A 19,974-nucleotide genomic window follows, 5' to 3' on the forward strand; every position below is an offset into this window, starting at 1 on the left:
CTAAGGAGTGGGCCCCCTTAGAAATTAGACAACATATTTAAAATATAAATTATCAAAAAATATAAAGAAAACAAAATCGGGAAAATTCTAGTTATATCTTTTTGTTTGAAAATTTAATTTATTCATTCATTTTAAAAATTAAATGATAGAATTGTATTTGTCTCCTGCGAACCAATATATTCAGACCCAGTCCGCCAACAGCTGTCCGTACGGATTCATGTTTCACTTTTCAGAAAGATGAGAACATGGACCTTATGTCCATAGGCGCAACTATGCTATCGTTATAATTTTGATATCAATATACTAGGAAGATTGAGGTCAAACCCGGACAATTGATTAAACTGAGATATATTATAGTGTGAGTGCACGTCTAAAAAGCTATTGGATTCAAGCTCGGACACGTTTTTTTTATTAATCAGTTGTCATAGAGACAAAAACCACCGTACCAAATTATGCAAGTTGTAGAATTTCATTTGTCACACGAAACTGTAACGCTAAATGAGGTTTTGATTTTTGTTAAATAACGGAACATCAATGGATTTATTAATGCGCATTCTCTTTTACTATAATAATTGATATTAAAGGGATATAACTAACTTTAGAAAACTCTTCATAGCGGAGATCAGTTTAGTACACAAATTTCTAAAACGAGGCGTAGCGATCAACAACATGGCAGCTCTTGACGAAAATTCTAACACGGTTTTACAAGGAATCGCCCGCCATATCAATTGTTTGAGTGAAGACAACAGAAACACGAGGAAAAGGGCACTAGAGAATATCCAGAGAGACACACTCAAGAGGAACATCGCTTTAGAATCAACAGAACTCCGGTTAATTTTTAAAGAAATTCTGCCCCCTGTTCTAAAAATATTTTCTGACCCGGTTGAAAAATGTCGAGAACTCTCTACAAATGTCGTTATGTCTTTTCTCAAGATAGTTCCCGATCCCGAGGATTACCTTTCTTATATTATACCAGTCTTAGTTCAGCGCTTAGGACAACAAGAAATTGTGGAAAACTCAGAAGAACAGAGACTGCTGCTGGTTGAACTCCTGAAACAAATTGTGGAATTTTCTGGAAAAAACATAGCAATGTATTTGGATGATTGCATTTCAATACTTCAGAGAACAATTGTGGATCCCTATCCAGAAGTAAAGAAAGAAAGTTGTAGATGTGCAGGGTATTTGGCTAAGAAAATTCCTGAGCACTTTCACATGCAATCAGAATCTTTGATAAAGCCATTATTATGGTCAATAGCCCATCAACATTCTAAAGTTCGTACTATCGTTGTAGAAGCCATAGGTAAGATAAAAGTGTGTATTCTTAACTGAAAAAAAGTTTGGTGAGTTTTCTTATAACAACCGAAAGATCCATTTTGTTACATGTGACTTCAAAAAGTACTAGCTCTTTGGAGATCTTAGCGGTACAGATGTTTTAGGTTTCAATTTATTATGGGTTGTGCACAATATTTTAGTTGTTTTAAACGCATTTATCAAATTCATTCAAAATACTTTGTTCAATGCGTGATTTTTTGTTAAATTAAGAGTGACTAGGGTTATTTTGAACATGATAATACATGTATCAAAATTAAAATTATCAATTTTTAATATGAAAGAAGGCCATTTAATTACCATCAAGTTTATCGGTGTGGGAAACCAATTCATAGTCCAGTTTTCTGAAAACAAATAAGATGTCAATTCTATATATCATAAGATGAACAATATAGTGATTCATTTTTAGGTGATGTTGTGCAGTACGGTAATGGTAAAACAGTTGAACCTGTAGTTTCTCACCTGGCACAGAGATTGTTTGATCAATCTCCAGCTGTTCGGAAAGTTCTAATTAAAGTTGTTGGCTCATGGCTACTAGACTTGCCTGATAGATATTCTTTCTTTCACAAACTTATCCCACTCTTATTGACTGGTATAACAGATGAACAGCCAGAAATATCAGAATTAGCTGATTCTTATTGGCATGACACTGGTAAGAACAACAATTCAGATAGACTTTTTGGGGGGGGGGGATATGATTTTTTCATTTCAACATTCTCAGTAGCTTCTGAATTATTGGACTAGTAAAGATTTGATACTGTTGAGTTAAACTGTATTTATTTTACTGTTAATGTATAATTTTTTTTTTATATTTTTTTTTGAAGGTATAAAATATGAAAGAGAAAATGAAGATGATTTGAAAGATAAACAAGATTTTGCCAAAGAAGATCCACAACATTATCCCCCAAATGGTATGATTCTTTCATGATTCACAAAACATTTGTAATTGCGTAAGACATTAAAATTTTAGTATCTACCAGTACTCAGGAAATTTTCATTGAACTGACATACTGTAATTTTCGTAAACTGAGAATCAACACAATCTTATATCACAAGTTTAAAAAATTGTTTGCGCCAACTAATTTCTTTCATATTTTTTGTAGTTGAAAGACCAAATTTAGGATGTCGTATATTGATGCAAAGGAACTTGTCAAAGATATTACCAGGTTTAATGAAAGATATTGGTGACTGGGTTCTAGAAACAAGAATAAAATCGGCAGCTTTGCTCTATGTTTTATTACTAAATGCAGAAGAGTACATTACTCAACATATGGAAATAGTCTTGTCAGGATCATACAGGGCTTGTATGGATGAAGAACCAAAAGTAGTACGAGATGTAAGTGAATTTAATTTCTGGATTGACAGCTACTGTTGCTGTTAAATGTTTCCCTTTTTTTTTTCTTTTTTTAAAAAAAAAAAAAATAATACAGTCATTGTTTTTTGAGGCGCGCGAGGGGAGGTTTTTCTCCATCGCCTTAAAATTGAAAATCGCTCTCCATATTTGTAAATCATGGCCATGTATTTGTTTTTTTTTCTTCAAAAGAGTGTGAAAGACTCACATTCCGAGCGCCACCATGCTGTCATTGTGAACATTTTTTTGGTGTATTCGATTAGTATAATGTGATCGCACTAGCTAATAATAAAAGTCTGATGAATATGTTGCTAAAAATAGATGGCGCCTATGCACCATTGGTTAATTTAACTGAAATGAAAAGTAGAACTCTCGCGAGACGTGAGAAATTACGAGAGATGGCACGTGAAAATTTCCAATGAGAACAATTCCGGAAGAAATAGATTATATTTTGATGGAATTTTCAAGCGTTTATGATTATATTTTGAATAGGGGTTATGTTTTTAAATACAATTTATACAAGCTATATATATATTTAGAAATATCGAAAAGTATTTCTATTGGAATACCGTATGTACTGTAGTTATAGACGACAGTAGAAGTTTGACTTGACCGTACTCGAGTGCTATTATTTAGCAGAGGATGTGTATTATCATTTATAGGCTATGTAACCAAGAATGACCCCTTACACGCAGTTATTGATCTTCAGAACCATTTCCCATACAAACAACTAATCACTCTCCTTAATATCAGATCATTCTCCTTAATTTCTAAATCACTCTTCTTATCGAAACTGGGAGAGCTTTTTTAGGGGAGCGATTTTTTCAATTTGTTCATTAAGGGGAGCTTTTTTCGGCTCTCCTCTAAAATACAAAAAACGACTGATAATACCAGTATCCAGCAATGTCACTAACTTTTCAATTAACAGGAAATTTTGCTAAAGTAAGGGGCAGCAAATGTTTAGGGCCTCAGGCCAGGTGCATTTCGGGTCAATATTTTAAATGACAGAAAGTTTTTTTTAAAACATTTTGTGAAAATATACATAAAAAATCTATCCAAAAAAACTTTAATAATCCAAATAAGTGCTTTTCAGTCATATCTGAGTAAAGTCTTAAGATAAGCCTTATTATAGAATTGCACGTCTACCAATTTTAAAACTGAAATCCGTGAATATTAGTTTATATTTTTAATCTTCATGATACCAGATAAAAGGCAGGCTGCATTTATTCGGAATTAGCAAATTTCAGTCTGCAAAACCGATAAATCCTGTTTTCTAATTATGGGTGTAATCGTGTGAATGGAAATCCCTGGAAACGTGACATCAGAGTTTTATTTTCCCCGCAAGTGCCTCCCACATAAACAGTAATAGCGCTTATATTTCTATAACTTTTGAGTCCGACTATTTTCGTATATTGAGATTGATATCAAAACATTATAATACAACCGCTAGTAATATATTTAAACGAAAAAGTAATCTAAAATCGCAGATTGAAAGTCAGCTAAATTTCCGTCAATCACTCAATGCCAATGGCTTCCGATTTCACGCTCAAGTCACGTAGCATGAAACGTTTTCTGTTCACGGGAGAACTGTCAAAATCGTATAGACGTTTACTACTAGCCATGAGGAAAAATGACAGTAAGGGAATGGACCTTGTACAGTCAGTACAGGTCTCTATTTTATTAGCTACGCTCATGTACTTTGCTATTACTACTCCTTGATTACAATATACTTTTATTAACCCACAAGCATACTACCGGAATAAGAATCATGAGGTTGACTGGTTAGTTGATACGTCTGTGTGCTTTGCGTTTAGGAATTAAATTAGTTTCAATTAATATAATGCCAAATTATTTTATTAAAATTAAATTGCTGATTTTTTTTAGCTGAAAAGTAGCCGGAAATTGGCCTAATGTAAACGGCGAAATTTGTCGGTTGCCGGCTTCTAATGACATCCATGCCAGTATCTGATGTGTTTGGGGTTAAAGGCTAAAATGAAATGCAAGATTTTGTGCAAAGTAATTAAAGTAACAGAATAGTTGATTTTATGCATTTACTATAAAAATTTAAGATATGATACATAAGTTTCCATTGAGTTTCCATTGACAATTTCTTCTTGAATATTTAGACCATTTAAAATGGATAGCTTTTTACTGCTTACCAGCATGCTTAGGAATGGAGACCAGAAAATTGCCGGCACCGCTTTTCAACACAAAAATGAATATTTAAAAATTGAGATATTCTCTTTAAATAAATATTCCTTGCTTGTATTGTGTCATTTCTGCTGTAGTTACATATTAAATAGCGGACGCATTATATGGTGGGCCCATTTTATTGCTAATAGAATGTAAAGAAGAATTTAAAAAAAACAACAGATATCTATGTCTGCATGTGATAGAGACGTCCGGTTGATAGGTCTCCCATGAGTATAGCTGACTAGAAGCTGGTTTTGAAAATGCAGTTTGTGTTTACTAGGAGGAGGATGGGAAGAGGCAACGAGATGTCAAATTAACATAGCTTTTTTTTTGCCAGGCACATATTTATATTGCCCAATAATTATGATACTGTGGCTATGTAATTGTATAAGCTGTAAATACTAACATATTAATAAAAGCTAAAACCCATCATAATAGTAATTTAGCATTGTGCCGCTTTGGAGACTAATATATTTTTTATAGTTTATATTCTGTTTTTCTAGGTTTTTCGATCATGTGAATTAATTGGTTATTTTGTATCACCTGAAGTATGGTGTAAAATTGTACTAAATAATGTCAGAGCATCTCAATCCTCAGGAAGTTTAATGGTTTTAGCTGCTGTGATAAGAGGCTCTGAAAAGGAAAAGTTAAAACCTTATTTATCAAAGATCTGTGAAACCATAACTTCATCTGATGTTTGTCAATCTATTCAGGTAATTATATTATACAAGTACTAATATCAAATTGCTAGTTAGCTTGAACTGTGTATTGGTATTAGGAAGAGTTGTACTATGTAATTTGAGTTTAATTGTGATTTCTAAATATTCCTATATTAAATAATATACTATTCAAAAAAAGTAGGGGATATTTGATTTTTAAGTGTTATTAAAGTCACCTAATGAAACTGACGAAGAAACAAATGACAAAATGAAATGAAGTTCACATTCATCGATTTATTCCAAATGATCGTTAGACTAAGTAAGGCACAGACTGACCATTATAAGGGTAAAATGATACCCGGGGTCAAACAGCAAAGTTACCACAGCATCACAACCAAGTCAGTAACGGGTAAATCCTCCTCTGTTTGCCAAACAAGCATTGATCCGACGTGGCATACTCCTAATGAGACGTCTAAGGTCATTTTGGTCCAGATTGTCCCATTCCTGTTGCAACGCAGCAGCAAGTTCTTGGACATTGGCAGGACGTTGTTGACGTTGACGTAACCTCTGTCCAAGCATGTCCCAGACATGCTCGATGGGGGAGAGGTCGGGACTCAGTGCTGGCCAAGGTAATGTGGTGATGTTCTGTTGTTGGAGGTAACCTGTAACGATCCTGGCCCTGTGACATCTTGCGTTGTCATCTTGGAAGATGAAACGGCGGCCATGACGTCGTGCGAACGGCACAACATGGACTGCCAAGATGTTGTCCCGGTAGTACTGGCCTGTAACACGCCCTGCAACAACATGTAAAGCCGTTCTTCCGGCAACAGTGATGCCTCCCCACACCATAACAGAACCACCCCCAAATCGATCATGTCTGATGACGTTAACGTCTTGGAAGCGCTCGTTTCGACGACGCCACAACCTCCTACGTCTGTCCAAAAAATCAACAGTGAACCTTGACTCATCTGAAAACATCACATTGCTCCAGCGTCGATTATCCCAGTGTTGACGATCCCTACACCAACGACGTCTTGCCTGAATGTGATGATCTCTCAAACAAGGGATCACGCGAGGACGTCGGGCGCGAAGGTGACCCCTATGCAGTCGATTCCGAATCGTCTGGCCACTCACTCTCACACCAGTGTCTGTTTGAAGACGAGCGCTGATCTGATTTGCTGTGATGACACGATTTCTCAAGGCCAAGGTACGGATAAATCGATCCTGGGCTTGAGTTGTCGCCCTTGGTCGACCTGAGCGTGGTCTGTCCTGTACAGATTGTGTATCACGGTATCTGGACCATAGCCTGCTTATGACAGACTGAGAAACATTCATCGTCCGCGCCAAAACCGCCTGTGTTGTGCCGATCTGTAGCATGCCAAGGGCACGTAACCTTTCATTTTGGGTAAGCCGACGCATATCAAAATTTGTTTTCTGGTCACTAAAACAATTAAACTGATGTTTCCACCCTGGAATTCAATGCCACAATGACTGTAACATTCAAAGTCAGAGTCGTGCAAATCTTGGGTTGGACCCCCATGATGATCCCAAGCATCACCTGCATTCCATGCGGTAGCTATTGGTGCGTTTGAGCGTCACATGTAACTGGAAATGTTTCTTCTGTTAGGTTCTATAGTGACTTTTTTCGTAGTCATTTGCATATTTTAGTATTATGCCCCCAAAATCAAATATCCCCTACTTTTTTTGAATAGTATATTATCTTTTGGTAGCAGTCAGAATATATTATCTTTTGTCCTACACTGTATTTCATGTACACTTGTAGATATAAACCAAGGTTCATTGTAGCTTCAATTTGACTGAAATATTTATTGTTTATTTTTGTTTGTGAATAAGAAATGTGTTTTTGTTGAATATATTAAATGCTGTTTATATTCAGTAAAAAGGACCCTTGTTTTACAGCCTCAAGTACAGCTCCAGTTAATAGCATGTGTAGATTCTATTGGGTTAATAATGGCTGATGAAACATCATCTGTAGCTCTACAACTATTTACAGTTTTACTGACTGCCCTAGCATTGGCTCAAGATCAGAATGTGAAAGACAAGGTACTTATTCTAATATTTAGATTCTACTTTCATTTTTCTTTTTTTTTTCTTTTTTGGAGAAATATTTAATTGAGATTTTTAAGCATAAAATCTGACTTTTCTTTCTATCTACAGTATCTTGAATGGGACTTCTTTCTGTCTTTAAGCTAAAACATTCAGTTTCTTTAATGTACCACTTTGATTTTAACACTTATATGTTGATTCTAACATTGAGATGTTGATGGCTTATTTGTTTTTTGTAAGGTTAATTCATCTTTAGAACAACTAGCAACAGTTCATGGCTTAGCATCTAAACAACATCTGTTTGAATTGTACACAAAATCTGTCATAAAACAGTTTGATGATAATTATTTCTCCTGGACAAATCATTCAATGGAACGTCAGATATTTGATACTTTATTGATAGAAGCTGGTAAGTTAGTAGAACATGTTATAAATATTATCCCTACTTTTAGTCATATTTCAGATCAGATAACTTATTAAATATTTTGATATTGTGGTATTTGATAGCATGTATCTTCAGCAGAAAATTATGGCCAAATGTCATAAATATAAACTAGGTTATACCTATTTACGTAGACTAGTCATCTATAAATGTATTATTAATATATTTTGTTCCTGATTTATGTTCCAAAATTTTAGTCACATGAAATGAGGTAGGACACCTAGTGTTATGTAAAATTATGCTGATTGAATGTCAATATAACAGTGACTACCGTTGTAATAGACTGTAAAACCATAAAGAGATTATGATCAGATGATGTCAGCTGTCACTCAGACAACTAGCGTGTGATCGTGATCTGACCGTTTGGTCCACACATAGAAATTACATTTTGCTTCCATACTACCCCAGAGGTTAACGACAGAAGTATTTTCAATATAATTATTAATGTGTCTGTCATTATTCAGACAGTTGGAAATTATCCTATTTAATTCAAAGTATAAAGACATTTTGTTACATTTCTTCCATCTTCATCACAGTTTTAGTCTAAGGGTGTTTTTTAGGTGATGTTATTGGAGATCTGTTAGAAGATATCATACCTATTCTGGTCACCAGTCTTAAACCAGAAAAAGACCCTGAGATGCGGTTAAAGTTTTTTACACTTCTGTCACGTTTAGTAATGAATGCTGCCAACACACTGGATTCTAAGAAGAAATTTAGCGGTTTTGCTGTATCTGTTGTTAAAGATATGGTGATGCCGAACTGTGTATGGAGAGCTGGTAGAACTGCGGGTGCTATAAGAACTACTGCTGTCTCATGTCTGTGGGCCTTATTAAAAAGCCATGTACTTAGTAAAGAAAAGGTATGCATTGTATTCAATTTCAAAAGAAATATTACTAGGGCTGCAACGATTCATCAATGAATCGATGAACCGCAATGTTTTAAAAATCCACAATGCAAGATACAATCAATGGCCGTATCGCTATTCGTTATACAAATAATAATTTCACAAAAATAGATTGATATTCCTTTAAATGCGTTAATAAGTCCATGAGCAAAATAACTTTTTTACTTTCAGACACATGAAGTAGCTTATTATAGCTATTTCGTCAAAATTAAAATATCAGTCTGGTTAAGCAAGTCGTGCTGGAAATTAAGTTGCGTTCAAATTACACACTTGAATAATATGCGGAAAAAACAACATATTAATATATATAGGCCTATATACATCCGTAATATGCAATTTGTGATAATATTACTGTATAAGAATGGCGATTTGTACATACTGCATACATTGATCAGCACATTTTCAATGTATATTAATATTTGATATTAAAATCTTTGTAACGTTATTTCCTTTGCTGTTCCGTAATCTATTACTGACCTGACAACGACAAAACTGTTCATTGACTGAAATTGTTGTGGCAATACAAGCCAGCCAGCTGAAATTTTTTTCATAATGAATTCACCAAATGCAAGTCGCACGATCGACAAAAGCAATATTGAAATCAAAATCCCCCATACCAAGTATATAAGTCACAAGTAAAGTATGGGAGTATTTAGGATTTCCCGTTAAGCATGACAGCAATGAAATCTGGTCAGTTGACCGAGAAAACTCCACATTTAAAGTAAATCATAAAAGTAGGTCGTCGAGTTTTCACAGTGAAAGACTCAAAATTTAACAGCATTTTTAAAATTTATTTCCTATATCGCGATTAATGCGATATTAATCGTATTGTAGATTATAAATCGTGATGCGCATCATATCGTGGCCTGGCGTATTGTTGCAGCCCTAAATATTACCTTTTCTTTCTTTGTTTATTATTAAGAATTAATGTGGTTATACCCATATTCTATTGAGTTTTAAAAATTATTTAAAGATGCATTATGATACAAAAGTTGCCAGCATTACATCAAACTATTTCAAAGTGTGGCACATTTGACATTGCTGATGGAAAAACTAAAGCAACTTAAGAATTTTGTTGTATAATCCTGTGATGATAGCAAGTTTACACACACTAATATTTTTGTCTGTAATGATTTTGATTTAAGTATACCTTTAAAAGGGCAAAACTGAATATAATCGAGTTTCAGTATTTTCGTCCCTTTAACACTAGCAGGATGAAATCTCTTAAAGTGTCCATACAGTTAAAGATACCCTTTTGGCTCAGTAAGTAAAATGTTGGAATGCTAACCTGAAGGTCCCATGTTCGACCCCTGTGCTCAGCGAGAAAGTTTGTCAGGATTTTCTGGCACGGTTTACAGGACAGAGGCAGAGGACCTGGCAAGGGGCAACGTATAGTCATTTGAATTGGATTAAAATCCGAGGTCCGATGCACACATGGACGTGCAGGTAAAAGAAGTTTAAATAATCCATGACAGTTGAATTCAATATACGTAGGCTGTGGCACTGCTGTTAGCTCAAAATTTCCTTCATAATCATATTTTGCATATGCTCGTCTTTATTAGCCAAGTCAGTGCAGAACAGTAGGACATTAAACCCCATTTTATTTTTATTAATAAATCCATATTATTAGGCATGAATCTATATTATCAGGCATAACTTATAATGCATTTACAAACCATTCTATGAGAGGAAGTACCTGATTGGCTGTAGAATGTCAGACGAAAGTAACAGTCCAAACGACTGGTTAGAAGTTTGATACTTTAAATTAGTATTCTAGATTTATATATTTATCTACCCATAATTAATATTAAAACACAACAATTACCCGTACATATAATAAGAATATCTTATGTTATAAATGTGTCTAATGATAAAAAAGAATGATTTTATATACATGTATATATAAATTTTAAACATTATCAAAAAAAACCCTTTATCTCTTTTAGATGGAGCCCATTGTAGAAAATCTACTAACTCAAGTTATGACCTTGATGGAAGATGACAATAAAAGTACACGTTTGATAGCTTGTCGTGTTTTAACCAGATTATTCGAACTGATGGGTGGAACTTTAAATCAAGATCGTCTACATAACATCTACCCAGAATTATTGAAAAGACTGGACGACAGTAGTGATGAAATTCGTGTTGTTGTTGCCAAGACATTTTTAGCTTATTTTGATTGTTTTGGTGAAGGTTATGATCCTGATTTATATAAAGCTCATTTAGAAGCTATATTTAAAGGATTATTAGTTCATTTAGATGATTCAGAGAAAAAGATACAAGAAGCCATTTTAGGTGTGTATAATGGTTCTTATCCAGCTTTTTATTTTTTTTTATTAAACTCAAAATTAACGTGACAATTTTTTTCAGTTATTTTTGGGAAGAGACAAAATCATGCCTGTCAGTGACTTCAACCCAAAAATAGCTTTTTTCACAAAAGACATCATTTGACTAAGGCATACTTTATGACAGTTAACTGTGGAATAGAATAGCAAAACAATAGTTGCTTATTGTCCTTTGACAGGTACAGGTTTCTTATTGATGTATTATTTATATTACATACAGTTTATCTTTTTTTACATTTTCAGAAGTTTTAAAAAGAGCTGGACAGCTCCACCCTGCTATGCTAAAACAAGAAGTAGAATCAGTTAAACATAAACATCGTACAGGACAGTATTGTGATATCCTATTAAAAGATATTCAGGTTCAATAACATATTTATCAACGTCTCCATCCATTATCAGCATTTTCCTTGTAACAGTTAATTATTAAATTACAGTATGCTCTCATGAATAGCTGTATTATACATAACTGTATATATCATATTATCGAGCCTAAATATTTGTGTATATCATACATATTCTTTTTGTGTATTTCATACATGTTATATTTGTGTTTATCATACATGTTATATTTGTGTTTATCATACATATTCTGTTTGAGTATTTCATACAAGTTATATTTGACATGATGTAAATGTACATCACATTATATCCATGTACAATGTATTGTTTCATTTGTGTAATTGTTTTTTGTTTATAATAATTTATTTGTACATTAAATATAGTATACTTTACACTGAAAAAATGTTTGTCAACATTAAACAGATATTTTTGGAAAAGCGTATAAGTGTTCTTTAAACATACATTATGCAAGAGCTAAATCTGTCTATTGCAGGTCTTTCTTTAGGCATGAAATGTTATTTAAATTAACGGGTTAAGTAAACCTAACAAAATTTTACAGAGTTTATATAACACTGGGTTAAATATAAACATTGCCACCGAACTACTCCATAACACTAAGAAATAGGAGCATGCAAAACTAAACTAATTGCAATTTGTAGCAGAAATTTTAGAGTTAACACTGAAAGTTAGAATTCAAAATTCCTGAATAAAGGGATAATAAGATGAAACTCTGTGCTGATTTTCTGTATATAGTGCTGTCTGTGTCAGTCGGTCCGACAACAGCATTTGCTTGTTACCATGATAGAGGCTACAGATTTTGATGAATTTTTTTTTCAATTTGGTGTGATTCTCGCCATTGATTTTCAGCATTCTACAACTTTTTGTTCCAAAGTTTTTTTCCCTTTTTCTGATAGGAAAATTTCTTGTTAATGCAGTAGAGGCCAAGAGTTTTTGAAGCTTTTTGTTCAAACTTGCTATGAAGCATTGGCACTCCATAGAGGCAACAGTTTTTAAAGTGGTTTTCTTTTTCAAACTTGGTATAAAACATCGGCATCATGAGCATATGATCCTTATCGATTTTCAGCTTTCTGACACTGTAATTTCTCGTTAATGTGATAGAGGCTACAGTTTTTGAAGCTTTTTGTTCAAACTTGCTATGAAGCATTGGCCCTCCATAGAGGCAACAGTTTTTAAAGTGGTTTTCTTTTTCAAACTTGGTATAAAACATCGGCATCATGAGCATATGATCCTTATCGATTTTCAGCTTTCTGACAATGTAATTTCTGGTTAACGCGATAGAGGCTAGATTATTTTTAGGGATTTTTTCTTACGTAGTATGAGGCATAGGCACCCTGAGAAGATGATCCCTATCGATTTTCAGCTTTCAACGATTTTCTGTTTTGGAGTTACTGACATCATGATTTGTCATTAACGCGATAGAGGCTAGAGTTTTTGAGGGTTTTTTTTTTCAAATTTGATGTGACGCATTAATTTGGCACCACGAGAAGATGATCCATATCGATTTTCAGCTTTATCCAATTTTCCGATTTGAAGTTAATGCCCATGTCATTCTGATATCCTAATTTCTGGTTAATGCTATAGAGGCTAGAGTTTTTGATGGATCATTTTCAAATAAGGTGTGAAGCATCTTTCTTGGATTTTCTGTATTGGAGTTACTGCCCTTGCGTGGTTTTGTTAACGCAATAGCAGATAGAGGTTTGAAGGTGTTTTTTTTTCAGCGTTACTGCCCTAGTCATTCTGACATCTCAATTCCTTCTTAACACGATAGAGGCTAGAGTTTTCGACACCGTGAGAAGATGATCTCTTGATTTTCAGCTTTCTCCGATAAGCTGCTGCTGTGTGGGCATATTTACATGAACTATGATGGAAATTTTGCCTGTCAAGTGTTCTTTTACGTGCACACCAATGTGTACTCGGGGCCTCAACAAGACGCCATCCTTGCCAGGCTCGACAATGGTGTAAATAGACATATTAGTTACACAACCTTAACTCAAATACAGAGGGTGTCTGAGGTTGAGTTATGGCATGTAGTGGGTGTAACATCAAACTTTCCTGCAATTTATGAACACTTCATTCATCACATCACTGGCGTAATCAGAACTAGCAATTGTGAAATAAAAACTAACAGTAATCTCAATTCTCAAAATAAAAATTCTTTAATTGGGGGCTAGGACTAAGTTAACTTGAGTAGTGGTCATCATTATCTATCTTTTGTCAGAATATAGAATTGGGCACGATCTGCTTTAAGGTAAAGGCTTTATCTGTCAAAATCATCTGCTCCTTCCCTCATGTTATTATCAAGATTGAATCTTACTAGAATAATCATGATGTACTTCGTGACATCAAGATAAGGGGTTGCATGTAGGCACAGAATATTCCCCAATCTTATTTGAATCTTTATTCTAAATAAAATATTGTTTACAAAAAAAAAAAAAATCAGATTCAAGATTTTATCAAATAATTTTTTTTATTAACTGTGTGGAATCTAACAATTAACAATCCACAAGACTAAGGAAGAATTTTTAAAAATCTTGAGTTGGGAAATGACAAGTAAATATTTAAAATATACAGATAATATCACAGTAAAAAACATATTTATAAAAATGAACTAATATAATAAATATTATCTAAATTTCCCTCGAAAGAGATCTAATATGTAAACTGACCGATTGTAAATAGGACTACACGTTAATAAAATACCAATATAATATTAAAATAGATGTTGATTTGTAATCACAATCTTCCTATGTTCTCTATTAACAAAACTTTTATTAATGAAGTATTTGTATAGGGACTACAGATTGATATATCTAGTAAGCGATGTATTTACTGGGGGTAATATGGTCTGCATTTAATGGGACAGTCATTGATGTCAAATCAAAATATTGAGAAGATCAGAATTTTCTAAATGGGATTACATAATCCATTAATGAATTTCATTCTTCAGTTGTATAAGTGATTTGATAATCTTGGCAATCACTTACCAAGATAATTTTGGCATGTATAAATGTATACTCATTTCATTTCATATAAAATTTTTTGGACGTTTGACCACCCCCACAATGGAAACTGAAAGTTTGTATTTATTCAATAAAGCATATAAAAGCTTCAGATAGTTGTATACAGATCCCTTAATAACAGATCCAAACCAAGATAAATAGAGTTATGATTTCAATATTTCATTAATTCTACTGTAAGATAAATAAAGAAATATGTGCAATATGCAAATATATAAGGAAAGATTCTTTTGCTAAAAAGTTCATATTAATTTACTTAGAAATTGATACATTTCCAAAGATTCTGAAATTATCAATATAAACACTAAATTCATATTTTGTCAAATGAACAAAGGATTATTTTCTAATTTCAAGAATGATCTATTAATTTAGATATATGGACAAATATTAGTTGACTGGTTTATTCAAGATATGAATTTTATCTTGTTTAATCAATTAATGTATCACTTGAAATAACTGAATATATATGTCTGTAAAATGACTTCATCGTACAGCACTTTTAGGTCGACTGGACAATAATGGCGTTGATGTTGCTGAAAAATATCAATAATACATATCAAATATTGATTTATTAAATTGACCATTTGAAAAATTTCATTTCTTGACTCCCCAGATTATAGCGAGTGGTAAATTGGTTACAGCAGAAATCAATCGTATTCACATACTGTATTGTACAGGGAAGACAGCTACCGAACAAACTCAAGATTGTATTACAGGAGTATGAACTGGTGGGCTAATTACAACATTAGGTGACCCTTTCTCCAAAATTAGAAATGTGTGGATTGTTATTTTAGAAATACATTAATAGGGTGAGTGAAATAAAATAAAAATCAGTTTGATATATAAATACTTTCCATGTTAGTATTCATTATAAATAGCCCCAGTTAAATTAACAAGCCAACAGTGAGGCTGATGTCCCCCGCCGAAATCCCCAAATAAATAGATGACACATATTAATTTTATTTTTTTCAAAAGTATCGAGCAATCTAACTACACACTAAGTTTCATCACTCTCTATCAGATAGAATCAAGATTATCTTTTTCCAAAGCATCAACCAATCAAATTGCTTATCGCTCCTTAGCCCAGGCAGAAAATTCGCACAATCGAACTAATTAATGAAATGTCTTAACCAGCATAAGATTGGATTAATTTCATAAAGCACTGCGAGGTATAGCTTGATCATAGCTTTAACTATTGTTATGTTGACTTGAAATTTTGTACTTTGTATCGTTTATCTGATTAGATATTAACCTACCTCTGGCACTGTTTATTTGTTTATCCTGGTTATGTGCTTTATACAAGGCTCTGTAATATAAAAACAGTATTTCATTAATTTATCCAGCATTTCTGAATATCAGTACATGTTCATCTATATTTTCTAAAATTTGGTTCAACAAGGGCCACAAGCCAACAGTGAGGCTGATGCCTCCCACCAAAATCCCGAAATAAATAGAGGACACATTAATTAATTGCACGTTTAATGTATCTTTTTCAAAAGTATCGAGCAATCAAACTGATTATCAACTATACACTAAGTTTCACCAAAGTCAAAGAAATTGCTTTGCTCTGCTTAGCTTTAGCAGAAAATGTTAATCGTTGAACTCACTCAAGACATTCACCTAATGAACATCAACATCCAGTTTAAACATTCTACCCCAATTAAAAGCAGAGTTGTCATGTTCGAGAGTCTTTGACCAATTAAATTGCTTATAGCTCCTTAGTCTAAGCAAAAATTATCATCATACTTAGTCAAGGTAATGATATAATGAATCTATACTCGGGAGTTTCATAGCTCACACTTAATTATAACCAAAGTTATCGTGCATAAAAGCCTCAACCAATCAAATTACTTATCTCTGCTTACTGTAAGCAGACAATGTTCATCATTGAACTCCAAGGCATTCACCGAATGAATGCCGTCACCAAGTTTAAACATTCTACCTCAATTAGAAGAAGAATTATTGTGTATCAAAGTATCGACCAATCAAATTGCTTATCACTCTGTTTACCCTCGGTAGAAATACACCAAGTATCTCAATTAAAAGGAGAGTTATTGTGACCAAAAAAGTGTGACGGACAGACAGGCAGACAAACAAACCCATTTTAATAGTCCGCTGCTTTCTTCGAAAGGCTGACAGTCCCGAGGGGGGTGGGGGGTCTCCCCCCAGGAAATTTTGAAAATTGACAACCGCAAACCCATTTTCCAAGCATTTCAGACCAATCTTGATACAATTAGATAACAGAATGACCTGAGAGCTCTATCATTAGATGAATTTGAGAATTCCCTGCAGTGTCAAAAACAAAAACCTTTTATTCTCCGTGATGAAAATAATGCAAATTATAATATAAAACGTCCACCATGACACTATTTTGCCTGATCTCCAGGCAGAAATCGAAAGTGAAACTGAAATCCAAACCCGGAAGTGATTCATTTTTCGCGAAAAACTCAAAACTGGCTTATGACTTATGAAGAACAAAGTAGAGGTTAAAAGATGAATTACACGGTTCTTGGTATAAAGTTCTTTCCTTGTAGTACACTTCTTTTTTTGTGTGTTTGTCAGTCATTTTTTCCTATCTTTTCTTTCTCCTGCCCTGTGTCCTGATCTCTCCTCCCTTTTTTCTTTTCTTCCCTAACCCTCTCTTTTCTTTCTCTTTTCTTTTTACTTCACAGGCTTAATTAGGCCCACTTTTTTTAATGAGTTTAGGCCCACCTGTCACGGATAGGTGGACAGGTGGGCCCAGTCCGGCACTGAAGGCTGGGGACAAATATTTTGGATATTCGAATACAGCATTATAGATTATTTTATGTAATGTATTTACCTGAATGTGCGTGATTGTGCTAAATATTTTCTGGCTAGTGATATTTCAGAACCAAGTCTTTTGAGATCATCTCCTTCAAAACTGGGAAGGTGTGGATACTGAAATAACAATTTGAAATAAATGCAATATTCTGATACTGAACTCAAATTCAAACAAATTATATAGATAACGTCCTATGAAGGCAAAACCTTTTTTCAATGCCAACTATTACTGTATCATTTCCATTTCAAGGTTTCACCAGTTCTTGCTATAAAGAGTGATATAATATAACCCAATTACCTCAGTGTCACCAAGTCCCTCCGATAATAATTTGTGGGCGAAAAGTTGAGCATCGAAATTATGGTGACATCTGTGATATCTACCTCCAGTTTCATTAGCTAAAAGTTGGAGGAAACTATTGGCAGTGCTGAAATATAAAAATGTTATAATATGGCACATTACTTTTAGAATAAATTCTAATAAAAGCTAAAGATTATTAATGTTAATCCTGATAGTTACGACAGTACTTGTGTGTCAAAGAACATTACACATCTATTCTGTACTTCTGTCATTACATACATGTAATCATATAAAATATTACCTGTCTGAACAATTAAATGAGATCGTATTGACTGGTATATTTCTCTCTTCGTTCATAGCCATTAATTCTCTAAGTACTAGAGATGTACTGGTATCGGGTTTCCCATCTGTTAACATATAAACCGCATCTATATCTGGGTCCTCAAAGGCTAGCTGCAAAATAAAATGAAAGTATGTTACGTTTTTTTCACAATTATTCAGTCAAAAAAAGAGGATTGTTTGTACATAAATAAATATCTAGGTCCTCAAAGGCTTGCTACAAAAAAAAAATGAACGTGTGTTACAGTTTTTTTTTCACAATTACTCAGTCAAAAAAAAGAGGATTGTTTGTACATACATATTATAATAATAATAATGGACATTTATAGAGCGCCAACATCCAGCTAGATTAGCTGCTCTGGTGCGCTGATACAACAACAACTAAATAATAAAAAAAAAAAATAAAAAAAAATTAAAGATCGCATGGGGGAATCGCGAAAGCTTTGTTCAAAAAATGAGTTTTTAGTTTCTTTTTGAAGATGTATATGGTGGTTATATATGGTGATGTATATTGAGTTAATAAAAAAAAGAAGATTGGTTTATATAAACATTAGATGTAACCATGGTATAAAAACATTTCGTTGCAACTTGTGAGGCAATGAATTTAAATTTACAACTAGCAAATAACAGATGGGCAGGGGTGACGACAATATATTCCCACATGAAAGATTAACAGTGTTGAACGGCAACATAAAATGTGCTCATGTTGAGCAATCTATTATCAACGAGAAAATAACTCACTTGAAGAGCTTCTAGTGTACATGTATTTCCCTCGGCTGATAAACTAGAAGTCCATTCTACAGCATCATGACAATTTTCTTCTGTTGCTAGTTGGATATTCTGTCTCCATTTCTCACAATCACCAGAAAAACGAATTAAATTAAATCTGAAATATATCCAGTACAAAACACATACAGATGAAAAATAGTAAATTTTAAAATCATATTCCAACTTCAGATTGTGGTTAAAATTCACCTCCAATAACCACAACACAAATAAACCAGATTGCTATGAGGCAATATCTTTATAGTTTTTGTTGATTTTTTTTCGAAGAACAACCTGGAAAGCAGGTAAATATACTATTCAAAAAAAGTAGGGGATATTTGATTTTTAAGTGTTATTAAAGTCACCTAATGAAACTGACAAAGAAACAAATGACAAAATGAAATGAAGTTCACATTCATCGATTTATTCCAAATGATCGTTAGACTAAGTATGGCACAGACTGACCATTATAAGGGTAAAATGATACCCGGGGTCAAACAGCAAAGTTACCACAGCATCACAACCAAGTCAGTAACGGGTAAATCCTCCTCTGTTTGCCAAACAAGCATTTATCCGACGTGGCATACTCCTAATGAGACATCTAAGGTCATTTTGGTCCAGATTGTCCCATTCCTGTTGCAACGCAGCAGCAAGTTCTTGGACATTGGCAGGACGTTGTTGACGTTGACGTAACCTCTGTCCAAGTCAGTAACGGGTAAATCCTCCTCTGTTTGCCAAACAAGCATTTATCCGACGTGGCATACTCCTAATGAGACATCTAAGGTCATTTTGGTCCAGATTGTCCCATTCCTGTTGCAACGCAGCAGCAAGTTCTTGGACATTGGCAGGACGTTGTTGACGTTGACGTAACCTCTGTCCAAGCATGTCCCAGACATGCTCGATGGGGGAGAGGTCGGGACTCAGTGCTGGCCAAGGTAATGTGGTGATGTTCTGTTGTTGGAGGTAACCTGTAACGATCCTGGCCCTGTGACATCTTGCGTTGTCATCCTGGAAGATGAAACGGCGGCCATGACGTCGTGCGAACGGCACAACATGGACTGCCAAGATGTTGTCCCGGTAGTACTGGCCTGTAACACGCCCTG

General features: G+C 34.0%; 1 protein-coding gene across 1 annotated transcript; it reads left to right on the plus strand.

The window, feature by feature from the left end:
- The first annotated feature begins 622 nt into the window (after positions 1–622).
- Positions 623–12,311, plus strand: LOC126810917 (dynein axonemal assembly factor 5). The gene is made up of 10 exons (XM_050536293.2): positions 623–1,300; positions 1,739–1,981; positions 2,154–2,240; positions 2,433–2,665; positions 5,377–5,586; positions 7,453–7,596; positions 7,840–8,008; positions 8,602–8,900; positions 10,892–11,240; positions 11,534–12,311. The coding sequence occupies exons 1-10, from the start codon at positions 670–672 to the stop codon at positions 11,656–11,658; spliced, it is 2,490 nt and encodes an 829-aa protein (XP_050392250.1). The 5' UTR covers positions 623–669; the 3' UTR covers positions 11,659–12,311.
- Positions 12,312–19,974: the final 7,663 nt, after the last annotated feature.

This window comes from Patella vulgata, chromosome 2 (assembly GCF_932274485.2).
Source record: "Patella vulgata chromosome 2, xgPatVulg1.2, whole genome shotgun sequence".
Lineage (NCBI taxonomy): Eukaryota > Metazoa > Mollusca > Gastropoda > Patellidae > Patella > Patella vulgata.

What these genes read in the sequence shown, in the direction of transcription:
- LOC126810917 (XM_050536293.2), top strand. Translation starts at nt 670, where the DNA reads ATGGCAGCTCTTGACGAAAATTCTAACACGGTTTTACAAGGAATCGCC. An exon ending in ACAACATTATCCCCCAAATG is followed by an intron (nt 2,241 to 2,432) that starts GTATGATTCTTT and finishes TATTTTTTGTAG; the next exon opens with TTGAAAGACCAAATTTAGGA. An exon ending in TACTTTATTGATAGAAGCTG is followed by an intron (nt 8,009 to 8,601) that starts GTAAGTTAGTAG and finishes GGTGTTTTTTAG; the next exon opens with GTGATGTTATTGGAGATCTG.